The following is a 22,549-nucleotide window of genomic DNA, read 5'->3' as shown; positions in this document are numbered from 1 at the left end:
AGTATTAATGTCCTCTTTTTTTTTTTTTTTTTTTTTGAGACGAGTTTCGGCTCTTGTTTCCTAGCTGGAGTGCCAATGGTATGATCTTGGCTCACCCACAATCCTCTGGCCTCCTGGGTTCAAGTGATTCTCCTGCCTCAGCCTCACGATGTAGCTGGATTACAGGCATGTGCCACCACGCTCGGCTAATGTGCATTTTTAGTAGAGACAGGATTTCCCCCCCATGTTGGTCAGGCTGGTCTTGAACTCCTAACCTCAGGTAATCCACCCACCTCGGCCTCCCAAAGTGCTGGGATTACAGGCGTGAGCCACCACGCCCAGCCTAATGTCCCCATTTTACAGATGGTAAAATTGTGGTTCAAGAAGGTCAAGTCATTTCCTCAAGGTTACACAGCTAGTTAAGCCCTGGAGCCAGGGCCAAAAATTACCCCAAGACACTACCCTGAGACTTTGGCTGGGGATTGTCCTGCTCATTGGAACTGTCCCATCTAATCCCAATCGAGCCACTGGCTCCGTTCTTGCCATGTGACTCTAAAACCCATTCTACAGTCCACTATGTTATGCGTTTTGACAAACGTGCATTGATTTCTTGCTTTTTAAGCTTTTGACACAGTATCTTCAGATAGATGATCTCACATGATTGATGCCCCCCTACCTGTTTAGTGTCTTTAACAAGGAAACCAACGTCTTCCACCTAGAAGACCACACGAGCCTCCTCAGTGGTCTCCTTGCCCCTACTCTTGGCCCCTCCAGTCATTCCCACAGCAGACAGGGAAATTGTTCTAAAGCACAGATCTGGCCAGGTCACCCCCTTGCCTAAAACCTTCAATGACTTCCATTGCCCTCTGGAGAGAGCCAAAACTCATTGCTTTTTGAGACAGGCTTAGATGATTCTTAAAAACTGATAATTTGTTAATGGAAGACGAGCCGAATGAATGGCCTCGTCCCTTATCTGAAGTATCTGGGTTGTGGATTTAGGCTGTGGGCACGGTTGGAGGAGTGCTGGCTGACACCTGTCCCTTATATTAGTCCCAGCCTCAGGGAATGGGCTACTACTGGGGTTTGGCCAAAGCCCAGAAATGTAGCTTCATCAATGGCATTTGTTCTGAATGGGGAGCATCAAGGAAGGAACTTGGGGTGGGGTGGGGTGGAGGAAGGAGTCTACCAGGGGTATGGGAAGAGAGGGAGGCAGGAAGAGAATGGCATTTTCTCAGCAAGGAGGAAGGCTGGGGAAAAGCAGAGGTGGCCCAAGCAGGCATGAGGGAACGTTTGCTGGGAGTGTGGGAAGTGATCATCTCTTGGTCTCTTGGTGGACTCTTCAGCAAAACATACACGACTGGCTTTTAGAGCTGAGGTTGTGGTTTCAAAGGGCTATAAGAAGTACCAAGGGGTCTGGAGTGACAGCAGAGTGTCCAGAGAAGGGGGAGGTGTGTGGTCACTGAGGGCCCTTCCCCTCTGTTCGCTGATGGGGCTCCAAGCCCCTCCTACCTGGCTGTTCAACTTGTTTCGAAGCGTAGACTCAATTTTTTTGCGGAAGAGTCGGATCAGCCACCTAGAGATGGACAAGTAGGGAGATAGATGAGGCTTTTCGGTTGTCCCTGGGCTGGATTCAGGAGGCTGCCTCATCTCAAAAGCTTTCTTCCCTCCTGGAAACAGGCCTTGGCACCCTCGCCCCTGAGCTCTTACTGCACACACCCCATCAGATGCCCAATTTAGTGACCTGTTCATGAGGCTATTTCCTGAATCCCTGCATGGCTGGGCCCCTGCCCCAGTCTCATTCCTCACCAGCCCCTTCCTTCATTGCACACCAGCCACACTAGCCTGCCATGTCCTCTCTCCTGTGTGTTCTCCCACCACCGTGCCTTTGCACATGCTGTTCCCTCTGCTTAAAACTCCCCCGTCCCTAACACGTCCCTCACTAATGCCTACTTATCCTTTCATCTCAGTTCAAATGTCATTTTGCCAAGGAAGAATTGGCCTGCCCCCAGATGGGGTCAGAGCCTCCGGTTCTCTGTGTTCATAGAAGTTTGTACTTTTTTTTCTTAATTCTTATCTCCTTTTGTAATTCTGTGTGAGCCACTCATTCATGCAATGCTTTGGTTAATGATTTTCTTCCCCACTGGGCTGAAAACTTTAAGAGAACAGGACTGTGTGGCTGAGTCTGGGGTGAAATAGACCTGCACTTGAACACTCATCAGCTGTAGCAACTTAAGCTATTGCCTCTCTCTCCATGCCTTTGTTTTCTCCCCAGAAAACGGGGTAATAATAGACTGATCTCACAGAGTTATGGTGTGGCTTGAATGAGATGAGTGTGCTCAAATCAGTGCTGGGCACAGTCAGCCTCTGACAAATATTAGCTCTTACTAAGTTTTCATTGGTCACTCATTTCCTGACCACGTTGCACAAGCCTGGTGCAGATCGGAGTCTCACTAGATATTTGTTGAATGGATGGATAGATGAATGCCTGCAGATTTGTGATGACGATATAATTTAGTGCATATGTAACGTGCTTAGTAGGAGCCTGGGACATAGTAAGTGCTCAGTTAAGTCTGCTGAATGAATATGGAATAAACAAATGATGCCTTGAGAAAGAGAATGTCTGCTTCATCTGTGGACCCCTGGCTCCCGTGCCATGCCTGAGGCCTCTGAGCAAGGCCTGGCATGCAGGTGGCACTCTGGGTGTGTTTTCGGAATACAGGGATGATTGGGAGAGTTCTTCTTTAGGTCCCTCCTCCCAGCCACAGCCCTGGGAGTCCATACCCCACTCTGCTCTTTGAGATGCGCACGTGGACCCTGTTGATGTGGCTGCTGCAGCTGGAGCAGGTGACGGTGGGCTTGCCTGATGTGGAGTTACTGCCCAGCTTCAGATCAGCCGAAATGGACACGCCTTCTACGCTCAGGTCAAAATTGCCGCTTGTTTTTCTGGAGAAAAACAAAGAGGAACGTGGAACAAATCCTTTCTTCCCACTGCGATTCAAACTTTACCCCAGTGCTGGAGGGCGGGTTTTGTTATTATCCCCACTCCAGGTGAGGAGATGCAGTTCAGAGACAAGAGGCAGCTTGCCCAAGGTCACACAGCAGCTGAGTGGGAGAGTCAGGATTCCAACCTGAACTCTGAACTCATGTCTGACTGGCAGAAACCTGCTCTTAACCACTGCCTCAGCTGCCGCCCCAGCTGTGTGGCCTTGGGCATGTTTCTTACCTCTCTGAGCTTCCATTTCCTCCCTCAGACCCTGGTTCAGCAGTCAGACACCAGCGTGTGTGTCTCAGCTTTGCTACTAAAAAGCTGGGTGTTTGGGGCCAATGACTTTCATTAATTAATGCCCCCATTAATTCAGTAATGAGGTTAATAACTGCTCCCTCAGGGATGCAATGGGTTTTGGATAAGACAGTGGACATTCTTTTGTTTTGTGTGTGATCAGCAAGGGAAAAGATAGATGCAAAAGGGCCCAGGGAGAGAGTTAAGTGATCCTTATTGTGGGGAGGAGACACACCGAGCAGTTCTTGTAAGGGCAGGCAGACTCACGCCCCTTTCATTCGCCAGGGCGGTTTCTCCTCCATTTTCCTCCCTAGATTCCCCACAAAGGAGACCTGCCTAAAGCGATGGTCACTCTGAACCACTATTGTTAGTGGGCAGGGTAGCTGTGGGGAGAGCCCAGGATTTAGATTCGGAGTTGTAGTTTGGGTTATTTGCCCCTATTTTTCACCCTCCCCTGCATTCATACCCTTGCCATTGCCTATCATGGCAGGGTTGAGGAGGGTGCCTTTGCTTGTCCTTGACTTTGGGCTTGGCCACGTGAAATGATTTGGCCAGTGTTACATAAGTTCCGAGCCTGGGCCTTAAGAGGACCTGTGTGTTCCTGCTTTCCCTTTTTGCACCTCTGCTATCACCAAGAATATGCTCTGCATAACCCACTGGTCCAAGGAGGAGGAGACACAGGTGGAGCCAAGCCTCCTTTGCTAAGCCCAACCCAGGTCAGCTGAGCCCCAGCTGACACACAGATATATAAGTGATGACAGCTGATCATTGTTTTAAGCCACGGAGTTTGGGATAGTTTGTTACACAGCAATAGCTAACTGATAAACAGAAGCAATTGAAGGTTCCACTTAGCTTTCCACTGGAAGACACATGCACCAACTCAGCCTTGCCAGTATCCTGCACTGAGATGTGGATAAATGCTCAGTTATTAACCAAGGGTTATGTAAAATCTTCTCATGTGTAGAATTTCCTGAGGAACCCTGTGGCGATAGGTGGTGACAGACAAGGCAAACGTTGGGCATTCCAGAGGCCCTGACTCTCTAATCCTGTCCAAATACCACCAAGAGCACACCCAACAAACCGCAAGCGCAGAAACGCACATGAAACGTTTTCGTGCCTTCCATTTCCCGCTGATCTTGATGTTGGCGTTGCTGATGGAGAACTTAAGGCCCACACTGGGCACCATGCTTATCTGGCAACTGGGAAGCTGGAATTCACGGATGTCCATGCTGCAAAGGAGAAATGTGGATTTCATATAATTTCATATAATCCTATGTGCCCACATGAGGACTTGGTTAATGGTTAATGCAGACTCATCCCCCACCACCTGGTCCTTCACTCCATCCATTCCAGGAGGAGCCCAAAGCTAAGACAGCAGCCTTGACAAATATGTAGGCAACTGGAGTGGCTTAGGTTTTGAAGTCAGAAAAAACCTGCATTTAAATCCTGCTCTTTAATATACTCTTGGGTTACCCTGGGCATAATTACCATGAGCCTCAGTTTCCTCATCTGTAAAATGGGTACAATGATCTCTATTTTGCAGGGTGTGTGACAATCAATGAAGATAAAATAGGAGGCCCTTTAACTGGAAACTCTGTGTAGGAGAGCTCTGTATAGCCCTGTCTTGTTTCACTACTGCAGCCCCAGAGCCTGCTGTGTCAGACGTACAGTGGGTGCTCAAAATATCTGTGAATGAACGGGTGTACAAAACTCTGCAGAGGACTTTTATGGGTTTTCTGTCCAGTGCACAACCCCCTTCTTGTGATAACAGAACTACTAGATTATTTAGAGGAAGCCTCTCCCCACATCTGTTCCATGCCACTCCAAAGAAAGTTGCGGTCATGTCCATCTTCAGGGGGTGGAGCTTGCAACTTAGGCTCGGCCAAGTAGTGTATTTCATTCCCTGGCCACAGTGATTGGCTCAGGGCTGTGTACATAACCTAAGGTGGGCCAGTCAGAGTGAGTCTTAGGGCTCTCCGTTCAGAGTGCTGAGCAGGAGATCTAGCGAGACTTACTGGTGACTCTCTTGCCTCTGGAGGGGACACACTGCCTGCCAATTAGGCCTGTCCAAGGAAGTGATGCTGAGAGGTGGCAAGAGAGGAAACAGGGCCCAGTGGCATGTAAGCCTGCCTCGAGCTGAACCTGAAGCCAGACTCTTCCAGTGACTTTTCAGTCATGTGAGCCAATGCATTCTGCCTTAAGCCATTTTGGAAAAGATTTTCTGACCTTGAAACCTGGCACATTCTAATTGATATGTGGCACAGAGTTTGGGGGTTCATGACATTTCCTGGGAGTTGTGGTTTTTGTGGCTTTCTCCACACTCAGCTGGGAGGTTGCCTCTCCTTGGGATGATGTAAACACAGGCTTTGGGATATGAAACTCTGTGAGTTGAGGAGTTTGTGGCTCTGCGTTCTAGCTCTTGGTGGTCCCAGAACACTGCAAGTCCTGCAAATCGAGGATTGAGCTCTGACAGGTCTCACCTGTAGAAGCTATAACGCCCCTTCCCAAGAAGCTTGATCTTAAAGCTTCCTGAGTAGTCAGGAATCTTGATCCTCTTCAGCTCCTTCTGCAGCGCGGCCGTCCCCTGCTGGCTGGCTGAAGGGAGAAGGCAGGGGTGACAGTCAGAGGCACGGCCTGGAGCAGGTGACAGAGGGGCAGGGCAGGCTCTGGACCCTGGGCCTCTGTTCATAGCATGAACAGTGGCACTGGAAGGGTCAAAAACAGGGACCAGTTAAGGTTTCCTAGAAAAGGCCAAATAGTAAACTGACCCTTTATAGGAAACCAAACTGCCTCTGTCACAAATACTCAGCTCTGCCGTTACTGCACAAAACAGCCATAGACAATATCATGTTCTTCTGTGTGCCTGTATTCTAACAACACTTTATTTGTTGGCATTGAAATGAGAATTTAATATAATTTTCACATGTTGTGAGATAGTATTTTTCTTCTTTTGTTGTTGTTTTGAGACAGGGTCTCTCTGTGTCACCCAGGCTGGAGTGCGGAGGCATGATCACGGCTCACTGCAACCTTGACCTGCTGGACTCAAGTGATTCTCCCACCTCAGCCTCCCTAGCAGCTGGGATCACAGGTGTTTGCCACCACACCAGGCTAACTTTAAAACAATTTGTTTAACATTTTTGCAGAATTCTGGGGTTTCACCATGTTGCCCAGCTGGTTTCGAACTCCTGGGCTCAAGTGATCCTCTTGCCTCAGCCTCCCAAAGTGCTGGAGTTACAGGCATGAGCCACTATGTCTGGCCCTCCTGATTTTTCCCCATCATTTAAAGATATTAAGACCATTTTTGGCTTATAGGCCATGCAAAAACTGAGGGCTGTAGTTTGCTGACCCCTGGTCTAAAATATCACCCCTGAAACACCCAGTTATGCATCCTACTAGTATTTGTTGGATACTTAATTTGTTATTTGCTCTATGCTACACCCCCCCCAGATCCCCCACCTCTCTGAGTTTTGGGCTGTCTCCCCAGGGCCTTTGCACATGCTATTCCTTCTCCCTAAGAAATTCTTCCCTCCCATATTCACCCGGTCAGCCTCTAGTCAGCTCATTCATCACTTCCTCTGGGAACCCTCCCTGGCCCAGTAGATCAGAGCAACACCCTGTGCTATTCTCATGATGCTGTGGATGGCTCCTCCAGAGCCCCTGTTACCATTTGTAATCATGCACTTATTCACATTACTCTGACTAATGTCTCTCCCCTATTACATGTAAGCCCCCTGAGGTCAGCAGCAATCTGTTTCATTTACTAATGTGTCCGCCACATTCCCATTGTGCCTGACACTTTGAAGGCACTTAGGATTTGTTAGATGAGGCTGGGTGAGGTGGCTCATGCCTGTAATCCCAGCACTTTGGAAGACCAAGGCAAGTGGATCACTTTAGGTCAAGAGTTCAAGAGTTCAGCCTGTTCGACATGGTGAAACCCCGTCTCTACTAAAAATACAAAAAATTAGTTGGGTGTGATGGTATGGGCCTGTAATCCCAGCTACTTGGGAGGTTGAGGCAGGAGAATCACTTGAACCCCGGAGGCGGAGGTTGCAGTGAGCTGAGATGGCGCCATTGCACTCCAGCCTGGGTGACAGAGCGAGACTCGGTCTCAAAACAAAACAAGAAAAGATTTATTAGATGAATAAATAATGTCCTAATGGCAGGAATTCTACCACCAGTTATGATGTGGCTAACAGCATCAAAGAACCAATTAAAAGGCAGACACATTACCTGAAAAGGAGTAAGTAGTAAGATGAAGGAGCCCAGACTTTGGGTTTTCTCGGAGTCAGTTAGGAAATAATAATATCAATGAGATGTATTGAGCTTTACTCTGTGCCAAGCGTTGTTCTAGGCTCAGTGCATGTATGAATTTGTACAATCCTAGGAAGTAGGTCCTGTCACTACCCTCATTTCACAGATAAGGAAGCTGAGGTTCAGAAAGCTGACGTGACTTGCTAGGGGCCACACAGCTGACAAGGGGCAGAATTTGAACCCAGGCCTTCTGGTCCCAGAGCCCATGCCCTAGAGAAAGCTTTCTGGGGGTTCAAAAGTAAATGACACATAACTGGTCACCGTGTGGAGGGAAAAAAATGTGCGGTGTCCAGGATCTGTAAGTGGACGGAGACCAGGCCTCAAAGAGTCTCCAATGCCATGCCAAAGGTTCAGGATAGCTTCTGAAGGCAGTAGGGAGCCACGGAGAATGTGAGCCAGGGGAGGACATGAGCAGATTTGCTGCATTTCACAAAACTCACTCTGATTGGCACAAAGGGACTGGGTAGAAGGGGAAACTGAGGCTGCTATGACAGAGCGTGAAGACCACCGAACTTAAAGACCCTGACTGAGCCTCTGCTTCGACAGGCTTCAGGGCCATACTCCTTCCTCCTAGCTCTTCTGTCTTGTGTGGCCTCCTGTCTGCAGCTCTAGGATTCAGAGATGTCCTGCTGGGCTAGGGTGGGAATTCAGGGATGAGATACCAGCTCCTCCTGAGTCCTGTCTGTTTCCCAAGGGCACCCCAACTGGAGAGGCTCTGCCTTCCCCATGGTCTGATTTCCCTGGGGCTGGGTATCACCCACTGCTCTGCAGGTCATCTCTCTGCCACCCAGAGGCAGCATCGAGCAACCCCACGCTGGGGCATCAGGCAGGACCAGAGCTCAAATCCAGGCTGCCCACTTCTCGCGTGTAAGTGTTGACAGCAGCAGCTTGTCTTACCCAGGCTGAAGTGAGGGTAAATGAGATTGTGTGTGTTAAGTTCCTAGCTCAATGCCTGGCACAGTTTAGAGCAGGTCAGCAGGGGCTGTTTCATGCCTTTCTCTCCTCTGCCTGGGCCTGGGTGAGTGGTCTGGAGGGACCCTCTTTGTATCACCCAGCAGAGCACTGTGCACAGTATGGCCACCAGCCCCCGCACTGGGGAAAGCACGGGGTGGGGAGGTCCTCCCACTCTCCCTCTGACTCTGCTCAGCCTCCTCAGCATTGAGAAGCAAATGGCAAGGCTGAGAATTGGCTTTGGAAAGAAGAGAAGGGCTTAGAAGTCCAAGGTGGAGGTTGCAAAGAGGGAAGGAGGGGACCATGAGGACCCTCAGGGGTCTGAGCACTGGACTTGGAGTCCTCTAGACCAGTTCTCCAATCCCAGCTCTACCATCCCAGCCCTGTGATCTTAGGTAACTTGCTCTGCCTCAGTTTCTTCATATATAAAATGGGGGCAAGGGGACCTGCCCTGAGGAGCTATGGGTATGCCAGGTGATACGTCTAAAGGGCTGCACACAGTAGATGCTCAATAATTGCTCCTCAGGGGTGGAGAGGAGGGAAGGGAGGCATCCAATTACCATAGTCCAGGCCCTTCTGGGAGATCCTGACCACGACGCCAGGGTTGGCGGCCGCTGTCACGGTGGTGCCCACGGCAACCAGCACCAGCAGGGATGCCCATCTCGACGCATCATGAAGGCCCCTGGCCATGTCCTCTCTCATCCTCCAGAGCTGCCAAGACCTCAAGGCCTTGAGGTGGGACCACGGAGCTATAAAGGAGTCCACTGGGGAAATGCAAGTAAGTAGAATGCGGAAAGGAGGAAGGAACCTGGCGGAGTGGGAGACAGGGAGGGCAACTGTGGTTTTCCTTTGTGGTTAGGGCCCCACAGGCAGGGAGAAGTGCAGCCTGGGAGGCTCGCATGTGCATCTAGGCATGCCTGTGTGTGCACGGGTGTGCATATGTGTATGTGTGTGTGCAGATTGGTTCCCCTCCCTAAGCACCCCATCCCCCGTTCTGTGCCCCCATTCAAATCCCCCCACCTATCGACTCCCTTGAAGCTGGGTGGCATAGACATAAGGATTCATATTTTTCTTTCTACTTTTGATTTCTTTTGTATTTTTGATAGTAAAACATTTAAGAAAACAGATGCTTTAGTGTTTTCTTGTCCTGAGAGGCAGTAGTGGTAATGATTAAATGCTCACAGTTTAGAGTCTAGTATCTTGGCTGTGGTTTTACATCTTAGCCCTGTCTATTTCTCTAGTGGTCTGACCTCAGGCAAGCCCTTTAACCTCTCTGAACCTCAGTTTTCTCTTCTGTAGAAGAGAAATATATAGTACTGCTTCCTCTCTGGATTGTGGAGAAGGTCAAATGAGCTTAAAACCACGTAAAGCATTTAGCACAGTGCCCGTGCAAAATAAATATCCAAATACTTAATGTTAAGGTTACCCTAATTTCAAAAGTAATCCATGTTTATTGGCCAAAATTTGAGAAAGAAACAAGAGAATACAAATTACATGTAACTCCCTCTTCCAGAGACAAGCCAAAGTGTATTTTAGAGCATTTCTTTTCTCCCTCTTTTGTTGGTAAGCATAGGTAGAGGGTCCATGTTTGTTTGTTAATGAATATAGGACCTGGTCAGTTTGGTAAAGTTGCCTTTTTTCGATAAACAATATGTAGCGAATGTTCTTCTCCAGCATTAAATATTTCATTGCTTCCTCATCCCACAGCTTTCTTATCCAAGCTTCTGTTTTTGTACATTTTTACTCATTCCTTTGGCAGATGTAGGACCTGAGCCTTCACCAGGGGAAGGGTTCTTCCCACAGTCACTCAGCAAGCTGCTAGCAGAGCGAGGATCAAAACACAGCCCTCCAGATGCATCCCACACCAGCCCAAATCCCTCAGCGCCTTGGGAGTTGGGGGGATGTAGACACTCCCCACTGCCAACCCAGATTTCTAGACAGGTCCCTGTCTGCTCAGCCCCTGCCCCTCCCTCTGCAGCAGCCTCAGGCCTTGGGTGGGCAGGAACCCCACCGGGCAGCCTGCTCTGTCTCCATGGTGATGAGAGGAGGGGCGGGGCTGCAGAGGGGGCAGACGGCTTCTCTCCCGCTGGGTCCTCATCAGCCCCCTGGTGCCCTGTCTCCCCGACTTTGGATTTTATGAAAGTCTAATGAAGTCCGCTGAGCCTGGAGGACGTGAGACCTTCTGAAGTTTTCTTCTTTTTTTCTTAAAAGTTTTTTTCTTCCTCTCTTTGTTTGGTTCTAAAAGAGTCTCCCCTCCTGCTTCCATCTGCAGCAGCTAGAATTCTTCTGGCTTGCTTCAGAATGAAAGCAGTGGCCGTGTGTGAAGCATCCACTGTGTGCCAGATGCTTCACACGCATCATCTCCAAGCCAAAAAACAACCCTGAGAGAGGGATGATTCTTCCTCATTTTGTTTTAATATTATTATTATTATTGTAGAGATGGGGTCTCACTATGTGTCCTGACTGGTCTTGAACTCCTGGGCTCAAGTGATCCTCCTGGCTCAGCCTCTCAAAGTGTTGGGATTAAGGCCGAGCCACACTGTGCCTGACCTCTTCCCCATTTTGGAGACAAGGAAACTGAGATGCAGCGATCACTTCACTGTCATGGTCATTCCTCCTTTCATGGAGAGAAGATTTTCCCTCACCTGAGGCAGGTGCCAGGAGGAGTTATGACTGTAGGCCCTCGCCCCGGCTCTCCCTTTTTCCAAGTGATTTGAGCCCCCAGACTCAGATGTCTGCATCTGTACCAGGAAGACTAGCAGCCAGAACACATAGATTGATGACTTGTCACAAAATTAGATTTTGAAAATTATCTTGCACATTTTTGAACACTTCCAGTTCTTAGTTGCTCGAAGTTCCTGAGTTCTCCAAGGCCCAGGTAGATGTGGTATCAGTGAGGGTGTCAGCTAGGAAATGAACATTAAGATGAAATCACAGGACAACAACCTCCATTGCTATAAAATTAGAATCTTAAAACCAGCTGACGGCTGGGGGTGGTGGTTCACACCTGTAATCTCAGCACTTTGGGAAGCCAAGGCAGGTGGATCACTTACTGCCACGAGTTCGAGACCAGCCTGACCAACATGGTGAAACCCCGTCTCTACTAAAAATACAAAAATGAGCCAGGCATGGTGGTGTGCATCTGTAATCCCAGCTGTTCAGGGGGCCGAGGCACGAGAATTTTTTTTTTAAAATATGGAACGCTTCACAAATTTGTGTGTCATCCTTGCACAGGGGCCGTGCTAATCTTCTCTGTATCGTTCCAGTTTTAGTATATATGCTGCCGAAGCGAGCACCATGAGAATCTCTTGAACCCAGGAGGCAGAGGTTGCAGTGAGTCAAGATCACGCCATTGCACTCAAGCCTGGGCGATAGAGCAAGACCCTGTGCTCCCCACCCCACCACCACCACCAAAACAAAAACAACAACAACAAGAAAAACCAGCTGGCAAGTTTCTGAACAAGCAACCCACTGGCTTCCCCGATGTCTCATGCCCAGCCAAATCTAGGTGAGCCCATCAGTGACTTTCCACCACCTCCTTGTCAGCACTGCTGCTGGCCATGGAGCTGCCCCACTGCTTCAGATCTGACCCCGTATCCTGTATCAGTGACAGTGTCTTCAACCCAAGTATCAGAAACCACCAACTCACATTGCTTCAACAATAAACAAATTTATTGTCGCAGAGAGGAAGTCCAGAGGGAGGACAGGCTTGAGATTCTGATTGATTCAGCAACTGACAGACATCTACAGGATCATCCTTCCATCTCTCTGTTCTCCCATCCCCGTGCGTCAGATTTGCTGTTACACTGGCTTCTTTCATGGTTGCAAGATGGCTGCAGCAGCTCCAGCCATCCCATCTAAACAGACTTTCCCCCAAATATCCTTTTCCTCTTCCTCCTCCTCCTGGTTTTTGTTTTTTTTCTTTTCGCTAAAATTATTATAAAATATTTCAAACCTATGGACAAGAATAGACCACCTGGGTTTATAAAACCTTAACTGCCATATTTGCTTCCTAGAGTTCCTTTTAGTTCTAGGAATTTTGATACATCTATAGCTATGTGTTGTAACCAGGACCACAATCAGGATAGAGAAGAATCCTGTCATCCCCCAAAACTCTCTCCTGCTCTTTCAATTTGACGCAGCTTAAATCATAGGGAAAATATATTCTCAGTAGAAATTCACAGATGGGGTGGATCAAGAGTTGGTCAATTCAAGGGCTGGATCTGTCTATTTTCCTGCTCTTCTCTCCTTAGGCTGTCGACTTTTTCCAGAAGAAAGTGAATTGGGTTTAGAGCCAGGCAGACCTGGGTTCATAGTCCCAGCCTGTCTACCCTACTCTGTGAGCTTGGCCAAGTTTCTCTACCTTTCTGAAATTGGGGTTCCTCATTTAAAGATGAGGAAACAATGCTCCCCATGGAAGTTGTTCCTGAAGATGAAATGAGATAATAGGTGTGAATCGATTTACACAGAGAAGGTGCTCAGTAAATAATCATAAGTCAACCTTCATCACTAGCTGACTGGAGAGCCTCAGAGCCCCCAGGAAAACATGCCAGCATCACTGGAAACTGAGCTCTTGGCCCTCTGGCCTCTGGGTTTGGACTGGACAGGTGCAAAGATAGAGGAATCTGTGGCTGCCATTGCCTCTGTGAGCCTTCCATTCTGCCAGGGGCTGTGAGGAGAAGCAGCCATTGCCTGCCTTAGGTGAGCCCCTGAAGCACAGCAAGGCTGTTAAGGGGTGGTTTGGAACCTGACAAATCGGGTCCAGATCCCAGCTCTGCCACTTCCTCACTCTGTGACGGTGAGCTTCCTGCTTAAACTTGCTGAACCTGTTTCCTTGTTTGTCCCCACACTCCATCCTCAGGCACAGGTCTTGCTCGGGTTTAACAAGAGGTCACCTCTGTGGTCACCTGAGGCCCTGTACTCTCCCTCCCCTCACCTCTGATTCTCTAGCCCTTTCCCTCCCTCACCCACCAGGGTCCCCCCTTCCTCCGTGTGTCTGGCTTCCAGGCTATGCTGCCAACCATTCTTTGATCCTGAGTGGGGGTTGCAGGTGAAGGAGGAGCTTGTGGTAGATGCTGGAGGGTGAAGGGGAGGAGAGGAGCAGGCCCTCCTGGAGATCCAGCCTCAAGGTGCAGTATGGAAAAGACAATCAGGCCAGCATGGTAGGAAGCCTAGGTGGGCAGATCGTTTGAGTCCAGGAGTTCGAGACCAGCCTGGGCAACATGGCAAAACCCGTCACTACAAAAAATACAAAAATTAGCCAGCATGGTGGCCCACGCCTATAGTCCCAGCTGCTTTGGGAGGTTGAGGTGGGAGGATCACATCACTTGAGCCTGGGAGGCGGAGGTTGCAGTGAGCTGTGATCTGCACTCCAGCCTGGGTGACAGAGCAAGACTCCGTCTCAAAAAAAAAAAAAAGAAAGAAAGACAATCAAACATTGTGTACATTTTGTATTGCGGCATAAACGCTTAAGAGGGGTTCTCTCCTGCTTTGTTATGCTAAAAAATACACTGTCTCCTTCCCAGCTTCACTTCTCATAAACGGGCTCCTTTCAGTAATCTGGTCAGAAGGATATGAGCCTCCAAGGGGCACCGGGTGGGGGCTGATCTTCTTCATTATTATTAATACTAACATTCATTATTATTATTACAGCAATCCCAGAGTGGGACACAAGATATACTCAACAGTGAATACATTGAAAGAAGAGTCAGAGCATAGTTCCAGACCCTAAGTGCTTGGAGACTAAGGACAAGCTCAGTCTGGCCTGGCAAACCCCCAAGGCTTCCAGTGAGAGGCGTCTGCCTCGGTGCCTGGGGGCTGATGGAAGGAGGGTGGTTTTTCAGACTAAAGGCCTGAGCCCTGAACAAAGGGCAGTTTCTGGGATGAGCTGAAGGCTGAGGGAAAGGAAGACAAGATGGAGCAGCTCTCCAGGGGTGGGTGGACGGGAGGGTGCCCCTCCGGCTTCTTTTGCGCAGGAAACTGGAGTGTTTCACCTGTGTCACAATGTTGGCTCACAGCAGGCCTGGCCTCCTCCAGCCAGAAGGAGGATCACGGGAAGAAAAGCAATAGGGGCAGTTGGCTGTTGCCAAATATGCAACGGCCTCTGATAGTTGGGGCTGTTTCCCCTCAGCCACATTAGGAAATTAGCCAAGCCCCAACCGGCTAAGCCCTGAGAGAGCTGCTGGCGGCAGCTGGTAGAGAGCTGCTCGCTGCCTAGCTCTGCCTTATCCTGGGGAGAGCACGAGCTGGGAACATTGGCAGGCTGGGGTTAGGGGGAGGTTAGTGGGGACCAGGGCCTAGGGTGGAGCCTTGGTTTTGCCTCTGCTTGGCTGTGTGAACCTCGACCAGTCTTTGCCCCTTTCTGGGACCTAGGGTCCTCATTCATAAGAACAGCCACCATCTTTGAAGGGCTTAATCCATATCAGAAACCAAGCCAAGCCCTTGGCTGACATTCTCTTTTAATCCTTTTCTAACCCTGAAAGTAGGTATCATTGGCTCCATTTCACAGATGAAAAAATTGAGGCTCAGAAAAGTTATGCAACTTGCCTAAGGCCACACAAGCAGAAAAATGGGAAAGAGATGCTGAAGACTTCAAAATGAGGGGAGGGGGCGCCTCCTGTTGCGTTATGTGATGGAGGTGACTGTGGATTGGGGACCCCTGGAGAAGCATGAGGGGTATTTTGTAAGCAATGACAAAAAGCCAGTGACACTTAATGTGACCACATTTTTACCCACAGATTGGTGAGGCCCAGAAAAACAACCTCCAGGGACCTATCCTTTCAAGCTTCTGCACCGTTGACTATGCCATTTCTTCTACCTGGAGACTTTCTGTCCATAACTGGAAAACTCCTATACAAGCTTCAAGGCCCAGTTCAAATATCGCCTCCTACAGGGAGCCTTCCAGGTTCTCTGGGCTCCCTTCAGAGTCTGTCTCCATAGTTGCCACCCTGTGTAATTGTTATCTGTTTACTTGCCCATTTCTCCATCTCTCAGAAATGGAGAGCACGGGTTCTTAAGCCAGTTTGGCCTAGGTTCAATTCTGGCCTCTGTTGTTTTCAAGCTGTGTGACCTTGGGAAAGTCACTAACCACTCTGAGACTCTTTCCTTTTCTGTAAAACAGGATTAATAATATCTACCTTGTGTTGTTAATGTTAGATTAAATGAGCGAATGCATTGGAGTCCGTATGAGATGCTCAATTATGGTAGCCGTGTCTATTATAATTTGTGGTTGTTAAGACTCTAAAATTGCTTTCAATTTTTTATTTTGAAATAATACCAAACTTACAGAACAGTTTCAAAATAGTACAAAATTCCTATATTTACCTCACACAGATTGTCCAAGTTAGTAAAGTTTTACTAAACTTACCTTTACAGGTGTATCTATATATGAATATATATGTGTATAGATGTATATATGTAAATATTTTTTCAGAATTATTTGGGTGTAAATGCATGCATAATATTTTAGTTTGTATTTCCTAAAAACAAGGACACTTTCCTGCATAATCACAGCACAAACAGCGCATTTTTTTTTTTTTTTTTTAAGACAGAATCTTGCTCTGTCACCAGGCTGGAGTGTAGTGGTACGATCTCAGCTCACTGCAATTTCTGTCTCCCGGGTTTAAGCGATTCTCCTGCCTCAGCCTCCCAAGTAGTTGGGATTACAGGCACGTGCCACCACGCCCAGCTACTTTTTGTATTTTTAGTAAAAACAGCGTTTCACCATGTTGGCCAGGATGGTCTCGATTTCTTGACCCTGTGATCTGCCTGCCTCAGCCTCCAAAGTGCTGGGATTACAGGTGTGAGCCACCATGCCTGGCCTATCACAGCACAAACATTAATACAGTATTACCAGCTAATCCACAGACCCCATTCCCATTTCACCAGTGGTACCAATAATGATGTGAGTGGGTCTAGGTTCCAATCCAGGACCTCCTGTTGCAGTTTCTTCTCATGTCTCTTGGTCTCTTTTTTTTTCTTTTTTTTTCAGATGGAGTTTCACTCTTACTGCCCAGGCTGGAGTATAGTGGTGTGATCTCGGCTCACTGCAACCTCCACCTCCTGAGTTCAAGCGATTCTCCTGTCTTAGCCTCCCGAGTAGCTGAGATTACAGGCATGTGCCACCACGCCTGGCTAATTTTTGTATTTTTTGGTAGAGGCGGGGTTTCACCATGTTGGTCAGGCTGGTCTGGAACTCGTGACCTCATGATCTGCCTGCCTCTGCCTCCCAAAGTGTTGGGATTACAGGTGTGAGCCACCGCGCCCAGCCTCTTGGTCTCTTTTAAGCTGGAACAGTTTCTCGGTGTTTTCATGACTTACATTTTTGGAGAGGGCAACCCAGCTGCTTTGCAGAATGTCTGTCAGTTTGGGTTTGGCTGTGTTTCCTCAGGACTGGACTCAGGTCATGCCCTTTGAGCAAGGAAACCACAGAAGGGATGCTGCGTTCTTCTCAGTACCTCAGGTCATGTGACATTCAACGGTCCTGTTGCAGGGGATGTTGATGTCGACTCTCCGATTAAGGTGGAGGTGTAATACATGAGGAGGGACCAGCAGGTGGGAATCATTGGCCAGTGGGTGCCAGGATGGCCTCCCCAAGGACCTCACCTGAGTCATCCCGTCTGGTGTAGCAGGAAGGCACCCAGGGATCTCAGGGCAGTGTCTAGATACCAACCAGCAGCAAGTGTGGCTGCAGCCACGGCTGTCCTTAGGCAGAGCTCTGGGCAGGCAAATGTTTGGAGTCACCTCAAATCAGCATGTGAGGACCATTCTGGCAGCCCAATTTCACATGACTCCACCAAAGTAACATCGCGCTGGCCAGCAGGGATGATCAGCTCTCCAGGCACCCTCCTGAAACTGGGACCTGGCTCCAGGGCCCCAGGACACCTCGTAGGATGAGTTCCAGAGCTCTCAGGGCACCTGGCAGGTCCATCCTCAGGGTCCAGGGCTGGAAAGTGCTCCATAGAGAATAAATGAGGAATGAGACAGCAGATCGGGGCCTGACTCCGGGCCTGGGGTGCCCACGCCGATGACACTGCTATCCCTAGCTGGTTCTAGGTGCCAGGTGAGACCTAGGAAGTTCTGAGGAAGGCACTCTAAGGTGTCGGACACCCTGAGGCATAGGGCCTGTGGGGTCCTGACCTGCCCTGGTGTAAGGGCTGCAGTGCTGGCTCAGCTCCACCAGTTCTCCAAACCCAGTTCCCTGTCACCTCCTCCATAAAGCCGGAACCTGGAAGCCCTCTTCAAGTCCTCCTTCTCTCTTTCTCTATTCTTTCTATCCTCTTGACCACTCTGAAGTCCAGACCTTGATTCCTGCTGTCTGGCCTCCTGATGGCCTCTCCGGCCTTGTCTCAGGTGCTCAGGCTCCAAGCTGGTCACCTACACCTGCCGAAGAGATCTCTCTGAAGCTGACACCAGCACCATCCCCCCTCTGCTTCACATCACCAAGGGGCAAGGCCCACTTCCCTAACAGGCTCACAGGGCCCTCCAGATCCCACCCCACGGGTTCTCGCACTGCCACATTGAAGTACAACCGCCCAGGAGCTTGTGACCATGCCAATTTTCAAAAGCAAGCCCCACGCCCTGATCCTGAGTACAGGGTAGATGACAAGGCTTGGGAAGCTCCCAGTTGATGCCACGCCTCAAGAAACACTAACTTAGAGAAATAACCTTGAACATGTGAGCCTTTGTCACACCTCCACGCCTTCGAAGATGCATTTCCCACCATCTGGCATGCAGCACTGTGTCCTCCAGGAAGCCTTCCCTGAACTCCCTCCCTCCCACGGCAACTTGGGTTTATTCCACACAAAATGTACAGCCTTTGGCAAGCCAGGCCTGGACCACGGAGGCAGCTATTACTCTTTGTTGAGGGGATAAATGCTGACTGTGTGGCTCAGTTCAATCCCACTCCCACCCATTAGGAAGGGTCGCTACCTCAGCCATCCTCAGTTTCCTGATCTGTAAAATGGGATAGTAACACCAGCCTTATAAGACTTGCCAGAGGAGTCAGTGTAATCAAATATGTGCGTGGCACTTAGTAGCCGGTCTGAGTGTCTGCAAAGGTTTGGGTTCCGTTTTCCTTCTCTCTTGAGACTCCAGTTCCTCCCACTAACTGGAGCCATGGGGGAGCCTCTCAGTGGCTCAGGTGACAGCATATATTCAGCCTGGGAAACTTAAGGGGCATTTTTTTTTTTTTTGGCTGGGTGTCCCTCTGTCGCCCAGGCTGAAGTGCAGTGGTGCAGTCTTGGCTCACTGCAACCTCTGCCTCCCGGGTTCAAGCTATTCTACCACCTTAGCCTCCTGAGTAGGATTACAGGCACGTACCACCACACCCGGCTAATTTTTTTTTTTTTTTGGTAGAGATGGGATTTTACCATATTGGTTAGGCTGGTCTCAAACTTCTGACCTCAGGTGATCCGCCCACCTTGGCCTCCCAAAGTGCTGGGATTGCAGGTGTGAGCCATCGCGCCCAGCCTTGAGGGGCATCTTATAGGCCAGGAAATGGCAGGACTCACACCTCCTCTGTTAGCCAGGGCAGGAGCCTCCTGTGGAAGGGGAAGAAAGTGAGGCTCAACCTAGTTTGCCTGTTGCTTCATCTTCTTGATTCTCAGAAACCTAGGCCTAGGTCTGTCACCATCAAACAGCCAGTGTCCCAGAGGAAGATGACTAAGCTAAATGGATGCCTGGTGGAAAACCCAGTAACTAGCTGCAGGGCAGGGCTCAGTGCAATCAAGGTGACCATGTGTGCATTTCTGGACCAGTCCCTCTGCCTGCTAGATGTATGGGTGGGGTCAGGTAGGTAGCACCGAAGGCTAGAGGCTGTGAAGAGGCTGGTGTCACAGTCCAGGTGGGACACCATGCAGCCAGCAGGAACTGCCTCTCTGAGCTGGCATCTGTGATGGCGTAGGAGGGGCATGGGCGAAGGGCAGGCCAGGTGGAGGGAACTGTTTAAGCAAAGGCACTGAGAGCCATGCTTTGGTTTTGTACTGGGTGGTGGGTGACACTCCAAGTTTTTTAAGTACAAAGGTCCTCCCATGATAGTCGTTAGATTTGCAAAACACTGAGAAAAAGCCACTGAAAATTTAGCAACTCCTTTAAACACATTTGCGTTGTTTAGTCCCCAGTTTACAGACATCTGAAATGGAGAGCCAGGGGCATGTTGGATGACATTTGATAAAGTTTGGCCAGAGGGACCTTGGAGCAGAAGGCCCCAAACTTGCCCTGCCAGTTCCCTGCCCCCTCTTCCCCACTCTACCTGGGGAAACAAAGTACTGATTCATTGGCAGCTGGGCCCGTGGCCTTTAAGCCACAGAGCCTCCTGCCCACTAGAAAACAAGGCTCAATCAATGTCCCAAAATCCAGCCAATCGGAGTGGCAATGCTGAATTCCTACAGGAGGGAGAAGGAACTAGGAAAGCGGAGAAGCAGGCAGAGGGGTGGAGGATGAGTGCTGGCCTACAGACAATGCTTCATGGGTCTGCGGGTTTGCAGACTCTTGGAAAGAATTTGGAGCCTGCACCACCTCCCCCATCACAAGTATCCACAGCCCAGAGGCCAGGGTTTCCATGTTAGACAATTGGATCTATGAAAGGATTTTGAGCAGAGGTGTCACACCATAAGATGTGCTTTCATTATTATTGGATAAGAGTTACTGAGCACTTACTCTGTGCAAGGCACAATGCTAAGTGTGCATCTCAACTAATTTTAATAAGGTTCATTCTGCCTTCCAGGTGGAGACCTGGAAAATTTCCTGTGATTCCATAAATCAAATAATATCCTTTTGAGAAATTCCTTTTCTGCTTAAGTCAGTCATAGTTTCTTTCTGTTGCTTGCAACTAGGAACCCTGGTTGATATAATGCCCGTGAGTTTCTGTGTAAATGCGGGGGATACACGAACATGCATGTGTGGCTTGAGTAACTGAGGTGACCATAGGTGGTAAGAGCCACAAAAGGCAGTATCCTGGGGTCTGTCCGCAAGTGCCTGATAGTCTGAAGGTGGAGGCTTTCTTCCTGAGGGAAAAGGGAGAATGAGCACTTACAAAACCCCACATGTCTCCATATGCAGCATCTCATTTAATCCTTTCCACCAAGGAAGAGACTAATACGTGCATTTTACAGATGAAGACACAGAGGGTCAGGGTGGTTGCTGACGTCTCACAGGTACTAAGAGGTGGATCTGAAGATAAGTCCACACCCTCGTCTCCTCCCATTGTACCCACTACCTGACCAATGGGACTCACAGATGTACCTTGAGGACTAATGGATGGGAGATGAGCCAGGGGAGGGTATACAAACAGGTGACGCACTGTGCTGGCTTTGAGCACTGTGACTTTTAAGAGGAACCCTGGCTGGGCTGGTGAGCACCACTTCCAACCCCAACCCAGCTCGCCTCCCCAGCACATTACTGGATTCTGACATGGGCCTTCCGTGGACTCAGCAAGAGATTCACCTATAGGGTGCCCCAGAGGGCCCTGCCGGCCACCAAGTGCCTACTGTGCACCTTGCCCTGTGCTGCAAGCTCCTCAAGGAGTGAATAGTCACTCCTCGTGCCCCGAAGCTGCTGCCAATCCAATTGGGTACAAGGCAACCACTGTACAACGAAGGCACCCTTGATGAACTCCTACTGTTTGCCAGGCCAGGGCTGGCGCTTTCCACAGGTAATGGGACGCAGTTGCTGATGACTGAACATGCCCAGCCTCTGCTGGAGCCCTGCCTACTGGAGAGCCTGGCTTGGCCAACTCAGATCCTTCCTCTCCACCGCCCTCCCAGGAAGGGCTGCAGGGTTTTCTTGGGTTCTGGGTGCAGAACGAGGAAGAAAGGGGCAGGTCAGAGGAAGGCCAAGGGTCTGGGCTTTTCTCTGGGGTGACCTCTAGAATCTACATGTGGATCATGGGCATTTTTCACTATTTTGTTTTCTGATTTATTCTAAGAGCCTAAAACAGCAGCTGGCACATAGCACGTGCCCAATAAACACTGTTGGCTGAATGAAGGAAGTCCGGAGCAGGGGGACCTCCAAAGACATGGCAGGGACTGTGCTGAGGAAGTGGACAGTTGAACTAAGGGAGTGTTGGGAAGTAGTTCTATAGACTGTGCCTATTTCCTTCAGGAAGCTCAGAAGCACAAGTGAAGTCCTTGAGTCATTTTAACATTATTTTTGGGCCGTCAGGACTACGATCCTGTGACACCCACTACAATCCTGTGACACCCACATGCCCTGAGATGGGACCATAGGCTTACACATCAGGCTGCTGGGTTGCCACAACAATCCTCCTAAGCATTTACTGAGCGTGAAAATGGTACCAGGCGGGGCTCTAAGCTCTTTGCACATGTGTGTATGCATGTATACACACACAACATCCCCACGAGGCAAGCACTGTCTTTATCCCCATTTTTGGAGGAGGACTCGAGGCACAGAGAAGTTGAATAGTTGGCCCACAGAGACACAGTTAAATGATTAATTGGGAGTCGATCTGGTGGGCACCAGAGGGCGCCCTCTAGGCCTTCCACTCATCCACAGGAGTCCAGGCAGAGACAAGGGGCCAGTGAGTGGGAGCCACTGGTTCAGAGAGGGCCAGACTGCCTTGTGGCCTCTGGAGGGGGCCTCTGAGTCTGAATTTCTGGCCCCTTCTTCCAGTCTCCCTCCTTGTCTGCCCAGGGAGGAAAAGTAAACATAGACAGGTTGTCAGCCAGGGTTCATCCGGAGGCTGCAGTTTTCCCAGCTGTGGAGTGGCCACCTCCTCCCAGCCTACCTGAGCCAGCCATGGACGCCAGCGGGAACACACTGTGGGAAACATCGTGGGAAAACAGCAAACCCAGGGAGCAAAAGAAAATAAAGACCAACAGTGATGCCTCCACTCAGAGAGACCTGTGGACACCATTTGCGGTGTTTATCCAGCAGTTTTTTTCTTTCTACTGGTGTGTACATGTATACGTGCCTTTGGGTACACAGACTTGTGTATTATAGCGTTATGCAACATGGATATTCATTTGATACTGTGAAAGTTTTTCCATGTCATTAAACGTTCTTACATCA

The 22,549-nt window shown here is 49.5% G+C and overlaps 1 protein-coding gene and 1 long non-coding RNA gene across 2 annotated transcripts in view; both read right to left on the bottom strand.

Annotated features, from left to right (window-relative positions):
- The window catches only part of BPI (bactericidal permeability increasing protein), a 33,690-nt gene extending 24,385 nt beyond the window's left edge, over positions 1–9,305 (bottom strand). Inside the window, exons 1-5 of the mRNA XM_017859125.1 lie at positions 9,082–9,305; positions 5,740–5,854; positions 4,360–4,488; positions 2,761–2,922; positions 1,489–1,552 (exon numbers count right to left, since the gene is read on the bottom strand). Of these exons, the coding sequence (XP_017714614.1) occupies positions 1,489–1,552; positions 2,761–2,922; positions 4,360–4,488; positions 5,740–5,854; positions 9,082–9,223 (612 nt within the window). The 5' untranslated portion in view covers positions 9,224–9,305. The remainder of the gene's footprint in view (positions 1–1,488; positions 1,553–2,760; positions 2,923–4,359; positions 4,489–5,739; positions 5,855–9,081) is intronic.
- Positions 9,306–19,601: 10,296 nt separating this feature from the next.
- The window catches only part of LOC108519850 (uncharacterized), a 33,630-nt gene continuing 30,682 nt past the window's right edge, over positions 19,602–22,549 (bottom strand). The window contains exon 3 of the long non-coding RNA XR_001882741.1: positions 19,602–22,163. This is a non-coding gene — a long non-coding RNA (uncharacterized LOC108519850). The remainder of the gene's footprint in view (positions 22,164–22,549) is intronic.

This window comes from Rhinopithecus bieti, unplaced genomic scaffold (assembly GCF_001698545.2).
Source record: "Rhinopithecus bieti isolate Rb0 unplaced genomic scaffold, ASM169854v2 scaffold_38981, whole genome shotgun sequence".
NCBI classification, from domain to species: domain Eukaryota; kingdom Metazoa; phylum Chordata; class Mammalia; order Primates; family Cercopithecidae; genus Rhinopithecus; species Rhinopithecus bieti.
The sequence above is the reverse complement of the archived record's forward strand: the minus strand, read 5'-3'. Positions and strand labels throughout refer to the sequence as shown.